The sequence below is a fragment of the Botrytis porri genome (genome assembly GCF_014898465.1).
Source record: "Botrytis porri strain MUCL 3234 chromosome Unknown BPOR_030, whole genome shotgun sequence".
NCBI lineage: Eukaryota > Fungi > Ascomycota > Leotiomycetes > Helotiales > Sclerotiniaceae > Botrytis > Botrytis porri.
In genome coordinates, this window is record NW_024066104.1 from 5,031 (window position 1) to 24,620 (window position 19,590).

Below are 19,590 nucleotides of genomic sequence, written 5' to 3' on the forward strand. Positions count from 1 at the left end.
GATATACCATTCAAGTTTAATAATAAATTAATTACTTAATAAAATAATAATATAATTTATTTCAATTAAAAGAATTAATATGAAAATTTATACTTAGTTAAATCAGAATTATCTAATATATAAGGAATATATAAAAAACTAAGAAAATCTATAATAATAAAGAATTAATATATTATATAATATACTTAGAAAGTATATATTATAATAATATATTAATTAAAGGTAGATTTTAACCTATTTTATACTGTATAAATTGTTAATTCTAAAAGAAAAGATATTCATTCTTTTAATAAACATATTTAATAATAAATTGATAATTTAAAGAAAAAACTATAATTTGTTTTATTCAATATAAATTCTTTAAAATTAATTATATTTATTAATATATCCTTTATTAACAATAAAGATTTATCCTTTCAGATTAAATATATTATTGTTTTAATAAATAAGTATAATAAAGCTAATATTATTCATTAATTAATCATTAAGTATAAAAAAGTTATTAAAAGTATATTAATATTAGAACTCTATATTATAGTTTTAAACTTTAATATTAACATAGCAATTAAAGGTATAATTAATAAAACCTTCTTGAACTATAAGATCCTATTATTTATATATATCGATTTCAAATCACTTTACAATTGTTTTACAAAACTCAGAATTACTAATTAAAAGAGATTAATAATTAATATAATAACAATCCAAAAGATATATAAGAAAACAAAAAATTATAAAAATCAAATAGATTAATAAAGATTCTAACCTTATAGATATAATAATTAAATTCAAATTGTATTAAACCCTAAAAAATCTAATTAATAATATTATTATAAAGATTAAGGTTATAAAATAAGTTGAAAAAGATTAGAAGGATAGGTAGTTATATAAACAAAAGAGGTATTAATTAGAAGGATATAATTTAGCGATTTTAAAAAGTTGTTAATATTAGGATAAGGATTATGTGACTATATTAGCAATAATATTAACATCTTTTGATATTATAACAATATATTTTATAGTTTTAGCTTTTAAAAACCTCAAGCAATATAATAATAATATAAACCATAGTATTATATTGACTTCACCATCCCCATGGTGATACCAATAGAATGAAACCATTATCTCAAACTGTGGGATATCGGATTGATCTCATGGAATCCTCTCAACTCTTGGAATCCGGTAAATTTTCGTCAGAACGACTACAAACTTGGAGATCTGAAAATGTCGAAAATGAGTTGCAAGGAAGATTCTTGGAACTAGTTGAAATGATGCTGTAGCTTTACATGCATCAAATTTGTTTTATAAAGATCTGAGACGTTATACGTATTTGATCTAGATACAATTCACGTGCTCGAATTTTATGCACCTACAAATCTTCAATCCTTTCTTGACTTATATAAACAAGGGTTAAAGGAATAGATATGCGATACGTACGACTTGATGAAGTTGCGGTTGGACGAGAGATCCATGTCACTTCGCTAACCCCCGCACTCAATTTCCTCAGTGTAATCTAGCGATTACATCCTACTCTTGAACTTCAATCTTCATGTATTATTAACTGAAGACCCCTAATAAATCCGATTTTTGTTCCACTTATGGTAGAATGTTAAACAAATTTGTCCTTATAAATCGCGATCCGCCAAGGTGTCTCTTGGGGTGCACCCCACATTAGAAGCACGTCATTGACAACGGCAAATTCGACATGCCAATGTACTCGACCCTCCGATTGGCAAATGGTCTTTTTTGTTCGGCATTGTGACTTATTTCAAAAAGTTTGACCCGGAGCCCGAACTTATTCACTATATTTGCCGATCTCTGGATAAGTGGTCAATATCTTCAGAAAGTGACATTCTGTTTAAATTAGTAAATAAAACTACAAATGCTTGAACCATGGAAAATTACATAAAGCAGAGGCTGACCAGTATTGGTTGTCATTTAGTACTCAACAACTCTCTTCCAATATCCTTCCAAACGACTCATTTGAGCTTTCAACTACCCTCAAAATGCGTACCTCACTCACTTCCCTTATCACTCTATTTCTAATTACACTTGCTGAAGCATCCGTTACTTGCGTCAAGGTTGGGGTGGCAGCCAAAGCCACATGGACCAATTCAGCTGGGCAGACTTGTACGTGGACTGGAACAGTTGGAAGCAACTTTGGAACCAACACAGTCAACGCTGGAGAGTAAGTGTTTTTGTCCCCAAAACTGTTCATATAAAGCATGCTGACTATCCTGAAAAGGTACAGCTGCAATGGAAGATGTGGAGCAGGTTGCACCGGAAGTGCCCTTGGCAATTACTAGTAAGTTGAAAGCTGAATTCAACGTAGTACTTTTGAGTGACTTGTCATTGCTAACGAGAAAAACTTGTAGCACACAAGACTGCTGGAACCATGATATATGCTCTTACTTCAATAATGCCTCAGGTGGTGCAAGGTATGATCTATCATGTATTCTTATGCTTTATCAACAACTTACTAAACGATACACAGTGACGCTAATTGTGGTTCGGCATATACTGCGGCCGAAGATGACTATCTTCTTGGCGGAGTTGATGGATGTAGTCAAACAAACCCCAGCAACTCTGCTGTTGTACCTACTACGAAACCTGTCTGTGCTTGATGAGCACATCATGTAAACTGTACAAGATGAACTTGGAAAGGGGTGATGGTTCGCTACGAAAAAGGTAATGAATTCAAATTTGGTATCATGTCAATAAATCCATTATTCTCCAACAGGTTGCTCGGCCTTTATACAAATTCCGCAGCCTCGTGATTCCATCACACTTCACAATACAAGGGCCTGACACCCGAACGGGGTGCGATTCAGCTCCTTTTGAATAATATATAAATGAACCTTTGAAGAATCATCGAATAAGAGGAAGTCATAATCTCCTTCCCCTTATTATGGCTTTGGCTCTTCCTTTTGCCCACCCCCAAACATTCCTCCAACATATCCACCTGCACTCTTCGCACCGCTTGCTAAGCCAGAGCCAGCACTCTGTGCGCCACCCAAAATTCCCTGTCCAGCACCCTTTGCGTTATTGATGATTGGATCGCTAATGTCTGACGTGGGACCGCCGTAGGAACCATCTTCATCTTTTCCATTTCGCTCCAACCTGTTTATGCCCTCTTTCCCAGCCAAGTTTCCAATTGGAGCTAGCAAACCATTCTCTCCAAGTTGATTGCCGACAAGATTGTGGACATCGTCTTGTATTTGGTCGATTTGTGATACGCCAGTGACTTTGGTCTTGTTGAGGGTGTCTGCGATGATCATTAGCTAGAGGCCTCATATCATAAAAGTCTAGGCCGACCAACCCTTTGTCGCATATGATGCCTTGTTGTCTCCTCTTCCGAACCATTTCAAATACTGGTCTTCAATCCATGGCATCCACTTCTCATATTGATCGTTGTATGCCTCCTTTACCCATTCCGTATACGTTTGCTTTTGTCTTTGATCCTCGGAAAGACTGTCGTAAAACTGTTTCTTCTGTTCATCCGTATGCTCAGGAGGAGCAATACCTGTCACAATCTTAAAGGACTCCATGATATTATGTTGAGATGGAAGCAGGTGTGGTTCGTGTGATTTGAGGTCTTGCGTGGCGTAGAAGTGTTGGAACTGTGGTACGATTTGATAGAGGTAACAACAACAGAGGGTGACAATGTGTTTTTTGATGGCGAAAACTATTAAAACTAATTCGAAATATGGTTCAAGATATAACGAGGAATTCATAAAGCCCAAGGAATTAATGACGTAGGTTGTGATATCCTGGTCGCCTTTTGATCCAGTGTGGGAAATCCTGTTTTGCCATCCAGGGATACAGGGTATTAAGTGAATTCGTCAATTAAGATTCCATGGGAACGGCGACAAATCAATCCATGGATCTCCATGAAAGATACCCAAAACCAAGCGACAGCCACACGTAGAGGACATTCATAGTTCGCAAACGAGATCTAGAACATCATGTGGATATGTAGCAGGGAAGATAGGAAGCACTTTGCACTAGCAAAAGCCACCACAGTTCCATCTTCAATGAACGAGCTAGCCAGCAATTCTCACGGGAACTCTCGATATGACATTTCTTATGTGGAGGTCATATGATTGGGTTGGATTTCTTGTTGTTGAAGTGAAAAAACAAGGTTCTTAATTGCGCATCTGTATATGAGCCGAAGAAGTATCTCGAGTAGCTAGGTACTGGTAGGTTGACTCGTAGGTTAGGAAAAGCCCAGAAACAACCCCCATTGATTATGAATGGTTGTACATTGATATCCGCCGACCCAAAACGCCGTGAGGATAAGCCCGTGAACGCCTCGATATTTTCTTATTACCATCCACCTCTGAATCCTCTTCCCCTGCCTCTAAAACCACCTCTTCCACCACCGCGTCCTCCATATCCACCCCCTCTGCCGCCGTATCCGCCATCACCATAACCTCCATCGTACCCTCTCGGCGCCGAATTATGATCCATGTCATCAGCACTAGGTCTTGATCTCTTCATCTCCTTCGGAAATGCGTCGTACGTCTTCCTCATTTGCGCATAACCTAGGTGCATTTTCCCGTAAAAATGGTCCGCCAATCTTCGATCGTTATCCAGCCGACTCAAATAAGCTCCGCAGACATCACAAACTTGTAATTTTTGATGTCCTGAAGGTCCGCTGGTATCTGATAATGCCTTCAGCTCCTTTTCTTTCTCGGCCTTTGTCTGCATAGCCTGTCTTATACGGAAGAACTCTTCATAAGCGCGCGATACCTCCGCTTGCTCTCCTAGAATCTGAATTTCTAACAGACCCGACTCGATTGATTTAGATAGATCAGATATTTGTTTGAGAAGGGCGTTTGTTTGTCGAATTTCATCAGGTGTTTTCTCCAAGCGTCGCTGCGCGACATCTATCCTTCTATTACATTCATCAATGTATTTCTGTAAGTCGCGCATGTAATCGTATTCAAAACCCCATTTCTGTTTTTGAGGAGGTGCTGCAGTTTCGAACTCCGTCTTTAATGGCTCTGAATGGATCTTTGGACATGGTCCTAAGTCTTGTTTCGTATTTGTGAAAAGGTCGTGGGGACAAGTGCCGACTAGGAAAGAACGGCAAATCTTTGGATCTGTAATTGAAAGCTGTGCTGCACGAGAAGATGCTCCAGCGCCCATAAGCTGCTCTGTCAAGAGGGTTGCATTAGTAAAATGATGAAATCTCGATGTTAAAAGACGAATTGAAATTTTATTCAAAGGAGCGCGAGCATTTGAAGAGATGAGATGGGGATTTTGACTTACCAAGGAGCTTTCTCTGTTCTGCGGCCATGTTTCGAGGTATAGGAATGTATTTGTTATGGTTTAACTTTTGGAGATCGATAGAAAAAGGTAGAGACAAGACAAGGCAAGGCTCGGAGCGGCGGGCAAAACGGAACACGCCGTGATAAGGCTGCACATTCGAACTACGAAGTACTTGCTCCAATTCAAAGAGTCCCACTGGTGCATGTGCCTACCTATGCAATGACCCTTCACAACTCAATGAAAGAGCTTCTTGACAACATGGCTTTGAATGCCATGAATCCAATGGATAAACTTTATCACGTTTTCTTCCTTATATTTAGTTTATTATTTACAGGAGTAATCGCATCCTCAGATTATCACGAGCAACTTCTTCTACGACCCCTTCATCCTTCATCGCTACTAGCTTCATTCAACTTCCAAAGCAACACAAGCCTCGAATCATTCGAACAACAGAATTTTCGCTATTTTCCAAGATCATTGGGGCAAATTCTTCAGTATGCCAATACACGAGAATTACATTTGAGGTTTAGCCTTGGTAGATGGGATGCTGAAAACTGGGGTGCAAGGCCATGGGGAGGCACAAGGGAAGGCGGAACAGGTGTAGAGCTTTGGGCTTGGGTAGAAGCAACCACTGATGAGGAGTACGATGCACGTTTTTGGAAAAGAAATTAACTGACATTTTCTTAGGGCTGATGGTCGCTGGTTAACCTTGACCAATGCATTGTCTGGCCTTTTCTGTGCTTCTCTTAACTTTATCGATTCCACAAGAACAACGAGACCTGTCTTATCATTTCAACCAGTTAACGATCACTCAAATTCCACATTAGCGAACCTACACTTACTGCATGGAACTCTGCCTCGAGAAGTTGTCTGCACAGAAAATCTGACGCCTTTCTTAAAACTCCTGCCCTGTAAAGGCAAGGCTGGTATTTCGAGCTTACTCGATGGACATAAGCTATTTGATGCTTCATGGCAGAGCATGTCGATTGATGTGCAACCTATATGCACAAGCGTTTCAAGTGACTGCCAGCTTCAGATTACACAAACTATTGATATGGTATTAGATATTCAAAGATCCAGGCGCCCGAGAGGTTCGTAAATCGCTACCCTATATGATCAACGTGCTAAATTAAATCCAGATAATCCAATTCCACGGCCCGTACCATTTGAAGATTTGAAATGCGATACATCCAAAACATACCATGCCGACGATACTTGCTTCCCTCTAGATAATGCCGCTGAAGAGGAGGATTGGAGTTTATCACAAATTTTTGGTCATTCGATGAAGGGTTCTTGTCCATTAGCCGATAATATTGAAGACTCCGTTTGCATAAATGTTCCTCATGCCCGCAATGTCTTCACCTCTGGAGGAGCAGTTGAGCACAAAGACCCCTCTGGATACAGCCGATGTTTTCGAATACAACAAGATAGCGACTTTGAGATGGTATTACCTCGACAAGATATACACGAGAGAGCCCCATTGGCGCAACCCCTACTATATGCCGAACGCTCATTTATTGGATATGGTCAGGAACGAGGTGGTGTACAGGCCATACTTACAAATCCTTCGCCAACAGATGCAGTTGATTTTGTATATATGGAGTCGCTCCCTTGGTTTATGAAGGTTTATCTCCATACTTTAAAGGCCGATACTAACGGCTTGTACGGAGATGTCATACAAGAGATGTTCTATCGTCCAGCCCTAGATCGCAAAAGAGGGACTCAATTAGAAGTGCGGATGCGCATTCCAGCGGATTCTACAGTTATTTTGACCTATGACTTTGAAAAGGCCATCCTTCGATATACAGAGTATCCTCCTGACGCTAATCGTGGGTTTGATGTCGCTCCAGCCGTTATCACCATTGGAAATGTTAGCATTCGAACTACGAGTCTGTTGCTTCCACTTCCAACCCCGGATTTCAGCATGCCTTACAATGTCATTATTCTTACCAGTACTGTAATGGCCTTGGCATTTGGAAGTGTTTTCAATCTTCTAGTCAGAAGATTCGTTGCTGCCGATGAAGCTGAAAATTGGGACATCAAGGCTGCTAGGATGCGTGTTTTAATGGTTGTGCAAAAGATACTGGCTCGGATAACAGGAAAAGCGAAGTTTGGCAAGGAAGAATAGGACATGATACCCACCACAAAACATGTATAAAAATTAATTGATTGTTTTGGAGAAAAACACTGCAAAGGATAAATATCTTGAGTCTGAAGAATTCACAACTGTATTTAGTGGGCCATTACTCTTCCCCCCAAGATTCTTCGCCATGTCAAGACTTTCTTTCGTCAAAGCCAACACTTATTGGGATGCAGGTCTTTTCATCCCCAATTGTACTTAATTTTTGGGGTTCTCGCCACTTATTAATCTTACTTTGACCACACCATATGGACTTGAATTTGATTCATGTCTCCTAGCCACTGCTCTGGTCACGGACGCGGTATCCTCTCACGCTTCAAGACCAAGTTCAAAAACGACACGTGCCATGTGGCTGACTAGGACTGTTCTGGCACGTACCTCCTGCAAACACAGGGACGCAAGCAGGCTTGAGGTAGGGTAAGGTAAGGTTTAATATTAATCTCCGACCACCAGTGGACCAAAGCTTTCCAAACACATCGGTGTCGATACGTTGTGCTAAGACTACATCCATCATGCACGACCTCGACTAATAGCCTCCCTCTTATCTTGTGATCAATTCTTCACCCAAACTTTCCCAGCTTCCCTTGACGAGCACAATGCTCCAGCCCAGCACGAAAGCGCAATGTTAATCTTTTGAATCGACAAAAATGAATTCTACGTTACGCTAAGTTCACACTAGGTACGTGATACACATTTGACTTATCCAGTTTTGTGTCGTGATCGTGATGGTCTAGATCATACAGCATTTACCGTCAACGAAGTCGCTGGCCCTTCCTCTCAACTAGACGTGTCTATTCACGATCTAGGCTCATATTTTTCACAACTTGTTCCACCTTGTAAACTTATGGGGGCAAAAGCTGTACTTTGTCAAGCTCTCGATGATTTTTACCATCATTCTTGCTGTGTGCGTCAAGAGTAGAACTGCAATGCCTGATGCCTGTTACGCAAAATTTGCGAGCAAGATTTAAACACAAGAAGATCGACTATTCGGCTCAAAACTGAGCAGCATTCAATATGAATGGATTGAGTCTTCCAAGAACAAAGCGTACTCGATCTATCAAGCGAATGTATCTTATCAAAAGATGTTGATCTCACGTAAAATATCTCCTCTGTTGCATCGCGTCTAAATATTGGGAAGCTTACTCAAGTTCTCTATCAACCTTTTATTGCAGAGTACATTAAACCCTTTCATCGGCATCATTCTTCGGAAGAAAACTGCCTTTATAGTCAAGGTCATGTGTAGTTGCCATCGGCAATCTTGATGCCAAGAACTTTGTTCACCAATCCGTTAGTAAGTTCCCCTTGCATTCTATCCGCGTGCCGGGTAAATAAACATATTCCCTTATCGCAATAACTGTGTAGTTTCATGCTCTCTATGTTCAGGAGACCTTATTGTAACGTTACTACAATATCGGTACATCATCCACAGATGGCACAAACTCGATGGATAAATGAGCACAGATATATACAAACAACACAATTGAAGATCATTCCCTATCTAACTCGCCGCATTTGGTAGGCTAAGCTATCATGAAATCCTCATCTGAAGATCAACTGAACATTTTTAGAATTCGGGGCATGCCGCTACTACAACCTTCCTTCCTTACATTTCTTTATCTGCTATACTTCCCATCATCCATGTCAGAATTTACTGGATGTATGAAATAAGGCCGATGTCGTTCCTGATGGTAGGCGGTTAGTAAAGTTCATGGCCAACGAGTGACAACAACAAGAAATGCGGTTACATATGACCTCCACATCTGTTCTGAAGGTTTCAGTCATTCATTTTATCTCAAGTAGCTGCTCAATTTGGAAAGCTTTTGTTCTTGTCATGGCTTCGTGCAAGCTGCGATGTGTAAACTGTACCAATCGGGAAGTCGTTTGTGTCATTTTGAGGTGAGTGGTGATAATCTTCTCATGCTTCATTGTTATCCAGTCATCCGTTGATATCAAGTGGTAATGTTGGTATCACCATGGGGATGGTGAAGTCAATATAGTACTATGATTCACACTGTTGTTTATACTGCTTGAGGTTCTAAAAGCTAGGGCCACGAAACGTATTACTGTAGTGTCGGAAGACGCTAGCGTCAACGCTAGCGTAGTCACATAATCCCTATCCCAACAGGTAACGTTATATAAAATTGGTCAATACTGTCTGTATAACTATTAAAGGGGGGATTTGCTTAAGAAGGAACAAAGCATCTATCTCTTCACCTACCTCATCTTCTTTACTTCTCTTTACTATCATTTTTTGGGCTCAGTGGTTGTCAACTTACAGGGTGCAAGTCAACACTTTTTCACTATTGTATTGACCCTCGTGTTTCTACTCCTTCATCTAGCCAAACATGATTCATACATTCGTGCAGTACTTTTTACTGCTTTTGACAAATCTAGATATCTTTGTATCTTCCGCAGCAATTCCAGCTAAAAATGACGAGTCAGTCAGTGCGGTAGGGTATACTGGAGGATATCACAATGCAGCTTACTTTGTCAATTGGTATGTCTTTCCATATGGAATCCATTCCTGGATAATGTCAAGCATGAACTCTAATTTGTTTGCTACAGGGCAATCTATGGACGAAACTATCAACCTCAACAGTTACCGGCTACTAAGCTGACTCACGTCCTCTACGCATTTGCTAACCTTCAAACGGATGGTACAGTGTATGTCAAACTTTCTCTATGATCGATGCTATAGGGATTACTCTAATATATATTCAGCTACCTCTCCGACACATATTCCGACCTTCAAAAACATTATCCTACTGACTCTTGGAATGATGTGGGAAACAATGTTTATGGGTGTGTCAAGCAACTTTATTTACTTAAGAAAGAGAACCGTCAAATGAAAACCCTTTTGAGTATTGGTGGCTGGACATACTCTACAAATTTCGCTGCTGCCGCTAGTACAAATGCAACTCGTACAAAATTTGCCGCAACCGCCGTGCAATTCGTCCAAGACCTTGGATTTGATGGTATTGATATTGACTGGGAGTACCCCGCCAATGACCTCGAAGCTAGCAACTTCGTTCTACTTCTGCAAGCTGTTCGCTCGGCTCTCGATGCATATGCTGCGCAGCATGCTCCTGGTTACCATTTCCTTATTACTGTTGCAAGTCCTGCTGGTCCAGAGAAATACAATATTCTCCATTTGGCAGATATGGATAAATATCTTGATTCCTGGCACTTAATGGCGTATGATTATGCTGGATCCTGGGATAATGTCACAGGCCACATGGCGAACTTAAATCCGAGCGTGGACAATAATTCAAGCACTCCATACTCGACGCAAAGAGCGATTACGGATTATATCGCCAAGGGTGTTAGCGTATCTAAGATAATTATGGGATTGCCGCTGTATGGAAGAGCATTCGAAAGTACCACTGGGATGGGATTTAAATTTAATGGTATTGGTTCCGGGTCGTGGGAGGCCGGAGTTTGGGATTACAAAGATTTGCCCAGAGCTGGTGCGACTGAATACTACTCTCCTAATGTAGTAGGAACCTACAGCTACGATAATTCCACAAGAGAGCTTGTTAGTTATGATAACGTCAAGGCAATCCAAACTAAGACGGAATACATCATCAGTAGTGGACTTGGAGGTGCAATGTTTTGGGAGTCCAGTGGGGATAGGAATGATAGCAAGAGTCTCATTTCAACCACAGCAGGAACCTTCCCCTCATTGGACCAGACTCAGAATCTGTTGACCTACAATGCGAGTGCATATGCGAACTTGGCAGCTGGCATGCCTGGTGTGTAATTTTGCGATGAATGGGGATTGATATAGTGGATCCGGCTAGAGGCAAGGAAGGAGAGATACCTAGGAATGTTGATATCATCTGGAGTAAATACGGCGTTGCTTTATTTTCATCGTACACGAGGGCTAGGACTTTTGACATCATCTGAAGTATAGTTGGGGTTTTTTCAATTGTTGTCGTTTCCAAGAGGATACTTGATCATGCTACGAGTAAATAGACTAGGGTTTAGGTTACTATATTTACGACTTAAAGAGTGCTCTCAATTTTCAGATCTCGTGCTCTACTTCGCTCTTCAATCTGAGCCAGACCAAGCCACAAATAGCCATAGACAACAATGGCCCCAACCCACCCACCGTGAATATTGGGTTTAAGCAGCTGCCTGATTATGATTACCTGAGAAATGCATTGTGTGAAATTTGATTCCACAGACCAACTACACAAATGAATATTATTGATCGCTTAACGCCATGTCGTGTATCACCCCCCTTTTTAACTGTTAAATCCAGCTGCAATCAATGGTACCACCTTCGCTCATCATTTTGTGATGCATGTATTTCAACCTCTCATGTCTCAATAAGCGAATATACATTCACAATCTCGTTTCTTGAACAATTTTCACTGATAATCTTCGATTTCGAAGACTGACTAATTAAATAGCTTCTTCAATTTCATCCCGACTAGTGTAAAGTCTATTGAGTAAATCTCCACATTAATTGCCATGTAGTGTCCAACTCTCAGTACGATTCTAGTCTTCGTACTCTCGTTTGAACACTATTTATAATGTGGGTGGATTTATACCAAGAATGTACTGTGAAATTGTGTCGGACTTGGTGTCACTGATGGAAAATATCCTGATATACTGAAAATTAAATAAATACGGACTCTATAGTATGATACCTGGCTATGATACACCAGAGGTATATAAGACACGAAGCTTTCCGAGAATGATTGGGCCTGCAGAAGTCAAAGACCCGATTAATATTAGTGATTAAGATGCATGCACTGTAAAGACCTCTATAACAAAGCTAATGAAAAATACACATGGTGATTGTGCTTTGGAAATCACTGATGTCTTTTGCTGGTTCTGTAACGAAACAAAAATCTAGAACGCAACAATGATTCATCTTTATGCTATTAATCAGTCATGCTGTTTTTGCGTCACACTTTTGGTACCCCGGAGCGGAAATCCTATTACTCTCTCAAACCAGACAGCAAATAATATGCAGCTGTTTGTTGCTGTGAACATTCTATTATACAATCAACCCTATAATTGCTTTCGCTTTAGAACTTTAGAAGACTCAACCCACATTGTTATTGACAGGCCGTGCTAATGGGAGCTGGGAGATCTTCCAAGGGAGCAGACGTTACATCCAAAATCTTCTCGGATCTGGAAGGCCTTGCTAGTTAATGACTTGCAGAAGATATTCTACAATACAATTGGGCTGGTGGTTTGTTTGGATGGCATTGGTCAGGGTAGCTTTACTGTGGAAGTAAATTGGGCAAATCAGAAGAAAAATACTATTAATCATTCTAGTGTACCGTTTGCGCCATGAATGCTAAGCCTGGTAGGAGAGGCGGGGACGCTGAACACCGGACTCCTGAGGCCCCAGGGGATTGAAGGGACTTGAATTATTGAAGATGAAATAGACGAAGATCCGGTCGAGGCAAGCAAGGACTTACAGTGTGAATTGACACGGAAGATATTTAGGGGGAAGTGACAATGAATAACCAAGTATACCGTGAGACCCCTTGGCTGTTAACCGGTGCTGACGGCTTGGCTTTCAATAACTCGTTCAAGGAAGAGAGTCTGCGCCAACAGTAAGATCAAGAAAGGTAGGGTGTGCTAAAATTGCACATCAAATTGCATTTTTCATGTGTTTTACATTCTGCTCATATGTCATCGGCGAAGTGAGGAAATAGGATTTCTGCTGAAACCTACTTCATTCGGCTTCAATATTTGTCGCATGACTGAATATTACACCAAGCCAGTCTTGCTCTTGACCTTTCACAGATAATCAGAATCACGATACGAGTGCCTTGTTGTGTTCTAAGTGATTACACCTAGGAACTTCAAGGAAAGAGACCAGTAATATGAACCATCCTATCATCTTTAGCAAAAACGGTAAAGCAAACGAGCACTTATGAGTAAGGTTGTGTGTTACCAAACTTGATTAGCTACCTAGGTACCGTATAGGAAATTAGGGTCATATAGGGTAGTTGCAACACCTCTGTAATATAGAATCCAGCCTGAAGTGGATGTGCAATGGATGTAAAGACTCTAAAACACTTCGGATTTAATGGGAACATCGGATGTAAATGGAAAGTGGTTGAAGGATAAAACCGATACAGGGATTAAAACCAATATGCCTCGGTTGTAAGGTCGAGTCCAGTCACATTTAATGTCTTCCTCCTTTGCCGCGCAATAAATGCATAAAAGTTATGCTAAGCTAGCTATCGCGTAATCGCGATCGCTATAGACCTCGGGAGCTTCTACTGTGTGGCTCGTGTGTGGCTTGGCATCTCATGGTGAGACGGGAATCTCAAGCCAAAATAATTTCACCAATCAATGACTTCATAGAGGCGGTTCAACGCTCGACCGACGGGAAGCTATCCGCACGCTAATGAACTTAAAGCTATTGTGTGAACAAAGGTTGAATGAATGACCTTGATAAGTTATTCATAGCCTACATCAGAGGAGCTCCAGGGCTAGTCTTGGTAAAGCCTATAAGAGGCTTACCATTCCCTGTAATAAAGTAGCTAGCTCCCAAGATTGAATACACTTGACATTAGACTCTACATTTATTAGGTACTTCGTCTTCCGTGTCCCACTCAACCCAACACTTATTATCAGATATCGAACTCGGTCTATCTCCAAGGACCGATCGACCTCCGCACAAAAACAAGATGCTCCACAGATAAATATCTTTATCGGAAGCACCGAACGATATATTTACCTGCTGAAACCTACCATATAAACTGAGATTTTACTTAACTTCATTTGGCCTAGCATATTGCCGATCTCCCCAGCCGGACTCATGGAAGAAGTCTGAATTTTTCTTCCTCTTTTTTAATGCTTATAGCTTATATAATTGAATTGTGTGAACGTTGATCGTCCCGATCGTAGTGCAATACTTTAATTCATCTAGCTACTATTGGGTCCCCTAGACCGCTGATTACGGCCGGGAAACGTGGTCCGTGCCCGCAACGACATCAATAACTTCATAGATTAAGTTGAACCCCTCATTTTCTGACCACGCCTGTTTTGAACCACCCTTTCACACTGAAAATCGCTTTTTTGACCTATTAATATCTTTATTCATATAAACTATAATCTATTGAAAATTCATATATATACATAATCCAGATCATTTTAGATATATTCTGAAAATGAGCTACCCGACTTAAATCAAAACGTTACATCATCTTCTAATAAACCCTTAACCTTGACATAAAATACTAGGTGTAATGCACTACGAACTCAAAAACTTTTGAGCCCCATCATATATATTCAACAACTACCGACTCTCCGATTCAACAAAAATCTGTACAATAGTTATACAAGACCCAATTACAATATCTGCTGTCATACTAGCAATATTCTATCAAGGGGAGCGATTGAAATGGCGACACGTTACTTGAGCTTAACCTAATAGAGAACCACAGAAAATCCAAACACTAATAAATTACAATTTACATTCATATAACACAGAATGAAGATGTTTTTATTTTAATAATCAAAGACCTATAGTAAGGCTTTAGAGTATGATAAGAAGAAAGAGTTTCAAGTCGTTTTATCTTATGAGGAGCAATTGAATAGTACTTGATTCAGCTTAGCTTCTTTAGCATCGCCTTTTCACTCGCTCCCCTATCAAGATGTATAGATCCGTTATACCGCACAATGTGAGATGCGTTGTGGTTTTTGTTTCTAGTCCTCCCTATCAAATGACGCAGTCTAGTTTCCGTGTGCCGTGATCGTTCAACGTGTATATATATATATATATGGAAGAGGCAGTGCCTACATCAAACATCATTGCTTTCACTTCTCATGTGAACTTTTCTTTCAATACATTCCCATCATCTGAATCGCAGGATTCAACATGGCCAAGTTGGAAGAGATACCTGGACCTCCCGGTCTTCCTTTCTTAGGGAACATATCAGAAGTTGACCCGGTCAACTCAATTGCTAGTTTTGAGCGTTTGGCAGAAATATATGGTAGGAATGAGGACGTTTCCTATAGGTTTGATTATCGTCGCTGACCATATGTTTTCTTGTCAACAGGTCCTATCTACAAACTTAATCTCGGCGGTATCGAAACATTATTCATATCCACACAAGCTCTCCTCAATGAGGTCTGCGACGAGAAGAGGTTTACAAAGACAGTATCTGGAGGTTTAGAGCAGGTTCGCAATGGTGTTGGGGATGGTCTCTTCACTGCAAAGCATGGAGAAGAAAACTGGGAGTTGGCTCATCGAGTTCTGATGCCAGGTGTGTACCAACAATCCCAACAAATTATTACGAGTAGTTAATAACTTTACAAAGCATTTGGTCCCCTATCCATTCGATCTATGTTTGACGAAATGCATGATATATCTTCACAATTAGTGATGAAATGGGCTAGGTTTGGGTCAAAAGATAAGATTGATGTCGCCGATGGCTTTACGAGATTGACGCTTGACTCAATTGCCTTGTTAGTATCTACTTGTCTTGACGATTCCATGGAAGTTTAAATTGACTGACAAATCAGATGTGCAATGGGAACCCGTTTCAATAGTTTCTACCGCGAAGAAATGCATCCTTTCGTCGATGCCATGACTGGGTTCCTTCTCGAGTCTGGTGTTAGAGGTCAAAGACCTGCGATAGCCAATTATTTCATGCGTTCGGCACAAGCCAAATACGATGCTAATATCAACTTGCTTCACAGTGTTGCTAAAGAACTTTTGGCTGAGAGAAGAGCAAATCCAAAGGATAAACATGATCTGCTGAATGTTATGATTAACGGCAGAGATCCAAGAACTGGCAAAGGTCTACCAGATTCGAACATTTTGAACAATATGATTACCTTTCTCATCGCCGGTATTTTTGGTTTCCAACACTTCACTCATCTGAGTTTCTAACAAGGTTTTCAGGTCACGAAACAACGAGTGGCATGCTCTCATTCCTCTTCTATTATTTATTGAAAAATCCTTCAGCATACCAGGCAGTTCAGCGTGAAGTCGATGAAGTCGTCGGCAAAGGACCCGTAACGATTGATCACATGTCAAAGCTCCCATATATTGAAGCTTGTCTCCGAGAGACACTGAGATTGAATCCCACAGCACCCGCTTTCACGGTCACTCCTTCCCCTGATGCAAACGAGTCGCCTATCATCATTGGCGGTAAATACGAAGTTAAGCCAGGGCAACCTATTTTTATTCTTATTCCTACTGCTCACCGTGACCCTACTGTCTACGGTGATGATGCCTCCTCGTTCAAACCTGAACGAATGCTTGACGAGCCTTTCAAAAATTTACCACCCAACGCCTGGAAACCTTTCGGCAATGGTATGAGAGCGTGCATCGGACGACCTTTCGCTTGGCAAGAGTCAATTCTCACTGTCGCTATGCTCTTTCAAAACCTCAATTTCAGGATGGATGATCCAACTTACAACCTCCTCATCAAACAAACTTTGACGCTCAAGCCAAACGGATTTTTCATGCACGCCAGTTTGCGGGATGGCATTGACTCCATTCACCTCGAAAAGATGTTACATGTTGACGTTTCAAAGGAACTTTTGTCAGAAAGAGACCAAAAACTTACCAAGGTCTTAAGCAATTCTGGAAAACCAAAACAAACAATTTCTATCTTCTATGGCTCAAACTCCGGAACATGTGAAGCTCTTGCTCGAAGTCTTGCAAGAGAAGCCAGCGGACGTGGCTACGAGGCTCAAGTCGATCCCCTAGACGCTGCTGTCGACAAGATCCCCAAGGATCAGCCAGTGATTTTGATATCTTCTAGTTATGAAGGGCAACCTCCCGATAATGCCTCTCATTTTGTTGAGTGGTTGGAGAATTTACGAGGTAGTGACCGTCTTAAGGGCGTCAAATATGCTGTGTATGGATGCGGAAATCGTAAGTGTTCCTATCGCGTAGAATTGGAATGATTAAAATGATGATTAACGAGTGTTGCAGATGATTGGGTGTCGACTTTCCACCGGGTACCCAAATTACTCGACAGCGAATTTGAGAAAAACGGCGCTACTAGAATCGGTGATACTGGATTAGGCGATGTTGCTGCTGGAGACATCTTTGAGGCGTTCGATGAATGGCAAGACAATCATCTCTGGACCAAATTAACCAGCAGCGTGGATCGTGGGGAAGAAGTAGGTTTGGAAATCGAAATCGATTCTACCTCCCGCTCTTCAAGACTTCGACAAGACGTCCGTGAGTCAATTGTTCTCAGCAACAAGGTTTTAACAGCACCTGGGGAACCAGAGAAACGTCATATATCACTCAAAATTCCAACTGAAATGACATATCGTGCTGGTGACTACCTGGCAGTTCTTCCAATGAACAATTCCAAGAATATTCGACGAGTTTTGAAACAATACGGACTTCCTTGGGATGCTATATTACATATCAAAGCTAGTCCTAATACTACTTTACCAACTGGACACCCAATATCCGTATGGGACGTTCTTGGGGCTTACGTCGAACTCAGTCAAGTCGCAACTCGAAAGGTATTATGTCTCAGTCTTCGGCAATGTCAAATGCTAACATTTTTAGAACGTCGCAAAAATAGCCTCAAGTACACCTGAGCCAGAAGTGAGAGAAAAGATCGAATATCTAGCCACGGAAGGCTTTGACAAGGAGATTTTACTCAAACGACGTTCGCCACTCGATATACTCGAAGAGTACCCGTCCGCTGCACTATCCCTGGGAGATTTCTTAGCCATGCTTCCGCCCATGAGGATTCGCCAATACTCAATCTCCTCATCACCACTTGAGGACCCCAGTGTTGCAACCTTGACTTGGTCTGTTCTTGATACAGTCTCGAAAGCTGGTGAATCAAAACGCCATTTGGGAGTGGCATCAAATTATCTTTCTTCTGTTGAAGAAGGAGACCGTGTACATGTTTCTGTCAAACCAAGTCGTGGGTCTTTCCATCCTCCTACTGACTTAGAAAATACTGCAGTAATTTACATTTGCGCTGGAAGTGGATTAGCACCTTTCCGCGGTTTTGTACAAGAGCGAGCCTTACAAATAGCCGCTGGACGAAAATTAGCCCCTGCGTACTTATTCATTGGCTGTGGACATCCCGATAAAGATGCTCTATTCTCTGATGAATTGAAGAAATGGGAGGCGGATGGTGTAGTAAAACTCTACTACGCGTTCTCAAAGGCTCCAGAGTTGAGCAAAGGATGTCGTCATGTTCAGGATAGACTTTGGGAAGAAAGAGAAGAGCTAAAGAAGGTTTTCGATAGTGGTGCAAAGTTGTATGTCTGTGGTTCGAGTATGGTTGGAGAAGGTGTCTCGGTCATGACTAAGAAGATTTACGCGGAGGCTGCTGATTTACTCGGAAAGACTAAGACAGATGAGGAGGTCGAGGATTGGTTCCAGGGCATCAAGAATGATAGGTATGCGAGTGATGTTTTCACTTGGTGAGATGTGTTGGAAGTTTGTTCTAAAGAAGTAAAAAGTTGTTTGAATAAATTCGATAACCGACCTCTATGCGCCAACTCCAATATACCGAGGCCGATTTGGTCGATATGGCCAAAACCCCAAAAATAGATTTCTGCTTGAAGCAAAAAAAAATTCTAAAATTTGTATGGTGTGGCCATAGAAAACTTGGAAAAAATATTTGTAACATATAGAACTCGATTTCATCGCATATTATTATAAAAACTATATATAATATATCTTCAATTTTTCGAATAATATAATAGCTATAATAATATTATTGAATTATAATACTTATTTTAATAATAGACCTTACTTTTTATTAATTATATAAAGCTTATATAATTACCTTAATATATTTAATCTTATAATAAATAAATATATTTAATAACTTATAAACAAATAATTAAATTAATTTATTTTTTAATTAAAAATCTTTTATTTAATTTAAAGAAAGTTAATAATGTTAAATTATATAATCAATATAATGAAATAATATTTAATTTTATTATAATTAATAATTTTTTTTTCTTTTTACTAAACTTTAATATATTAAATTTAAAATATTTATATAATTTATTAAAATTTATTAAAATTTATATTCTTTGAATTATTAAAAGTTAATGAAAATCAATATGTTATTTTTTTTTAACTTATATAGTATTTTCTATATAATATTTATTAATATTTTATTAATTTATACATATAAATTATTTAAAGTATTTTAAAAAAAAAGATTTAATGTAAGATTTAATATAAGATT

The 19,590-nt window shown here is 39.9% G+C and overlaps 6 protein-coding genes across 6 annotated transcripts; 4 read left to right on the top strand and 2 right to left on the bottom strand.

Moving 5' to 3' along the window:
• Positions 1-2,006: 2,006 nt before the first annotated feature.
• EAF01_012039 (uncharacterized protein) lies at positions 2,007-2,688 on the top strand (the record flags this gene model as incomplete). The annotated part of the gene is made up of 4 exons (XM_038920297.1): positions 2,007-2,188; positions 2,246-2,305; positions 2,376-2,438; positions 2,495-2,688. 4 exons carry the CDS (start codon positions 2,007-2,009, stop codon positions 2,622-2,624), a joined length of 435 nt encoding a protein of 144 aa, XP_038764202.1. The 3' UTR covers positions 2,625-2,688.
• Positions 2,689-2,906: 218 nt separating this feature from the next.
• Positions 2,907-3,548, bottom strand: EAF01_012040 (uncharacterized protein; the record flags this gene model as incomplete). The annotated part of the gene is made up of 2 exons (XM_038920298.1): positions 2,907-3,265; positions 3,320-3,548. 2 exons carry the CDS (start codon positions 3,546-3,548, stop codon positions 2,907-2,909), a joined length of 588 nt encoding a protein of 195 aa, XP_038764203.1.
• A 169-nt stretch (positions 3,549-3,717) lies between these two features.
• EAF01_012041 (uncharacterized protein) lies at positions 3,718-5,302 on the bottom strand (the record flags this gene model as incomplete). Its single annotated transcript, XM_038920299.1, has 2 exons — positions 3,718-5,159; positions 5,275-5,302. The coding sequence occupies 2 exons, from the start codon at positions 5,300-5,302 to the stop codon at positions 4,327-4,329; spliced, it is 861 nt and encodes a 286-aa protein (XP_038764204.1). The 3' UTR covers positions 3,718-4,326.
• Positions 5,303-5,532: 230 nt separating this feature from the next.
• Positions 5,533-7,402, top strand: EAF01_012042 (uncharacterized protein; the record flags this gene model as incomplete). The annotated part of the gene is made up of 3 exons (XM_038920300.1): positions 5,533-5,915; positions 5,962-6,365; positions 6,414-7,402. 3 exons carry the CDS (start codon positions 5,533-5,535, stop codon positions 7,400-7,402), a joined length of 1,776 nt encoding a protein of 591 aa, XP_038764205.1.
• Positions 7,403-9,759: 2,357 nt separating this feature from the next.
• On the top strand, positions 9,760-11,174 carry EAF01_012043 (uncharacterized protein; the record flags this gene model as incomplete). The annotated part of the gene is made up of 3 exons (XM_038920301.1): positions 9,760-9,911; positions 9,980-10,078; positions 10,136-11,174. The coding sequence occupies 3 exons, from the start codon at positions 9,760-9,762 to the stop codon at positions 11,172-11,174; spliced, it is 1,290 nt and encodes a 429-aa protein (XP_038764206.1).
• Positions 11,175-15,142: 3,968 nt separating this feature from the next.
• On the top strand, positions 15,143-19,120 carry EAF01_012044 (uncharacterized protein). Its single transcript, XM_038920302.1, has 7 exons — positions 15,143-15,384; positions 15,451-15,657; positions 15,712-15,859; positions 15,917-16,245; positions 16,299-17,279; positions 17,340-17,887; positions 17,934-19,120. The coding sequence occupies exons 1-7, from the start codon at positions 15,270-15,272 to the stop codon at positions 18,810-18,812; spliced, it is 3,207 nt and encodes a 1,068-aa protein (XP_038764207.1). The 5' UTR covers positions 15,143-15,269; the 3' UTR covers positions 18,813-19,120.
• Positions 19,121-19,590: the final 470 nt, after the last annotated feature.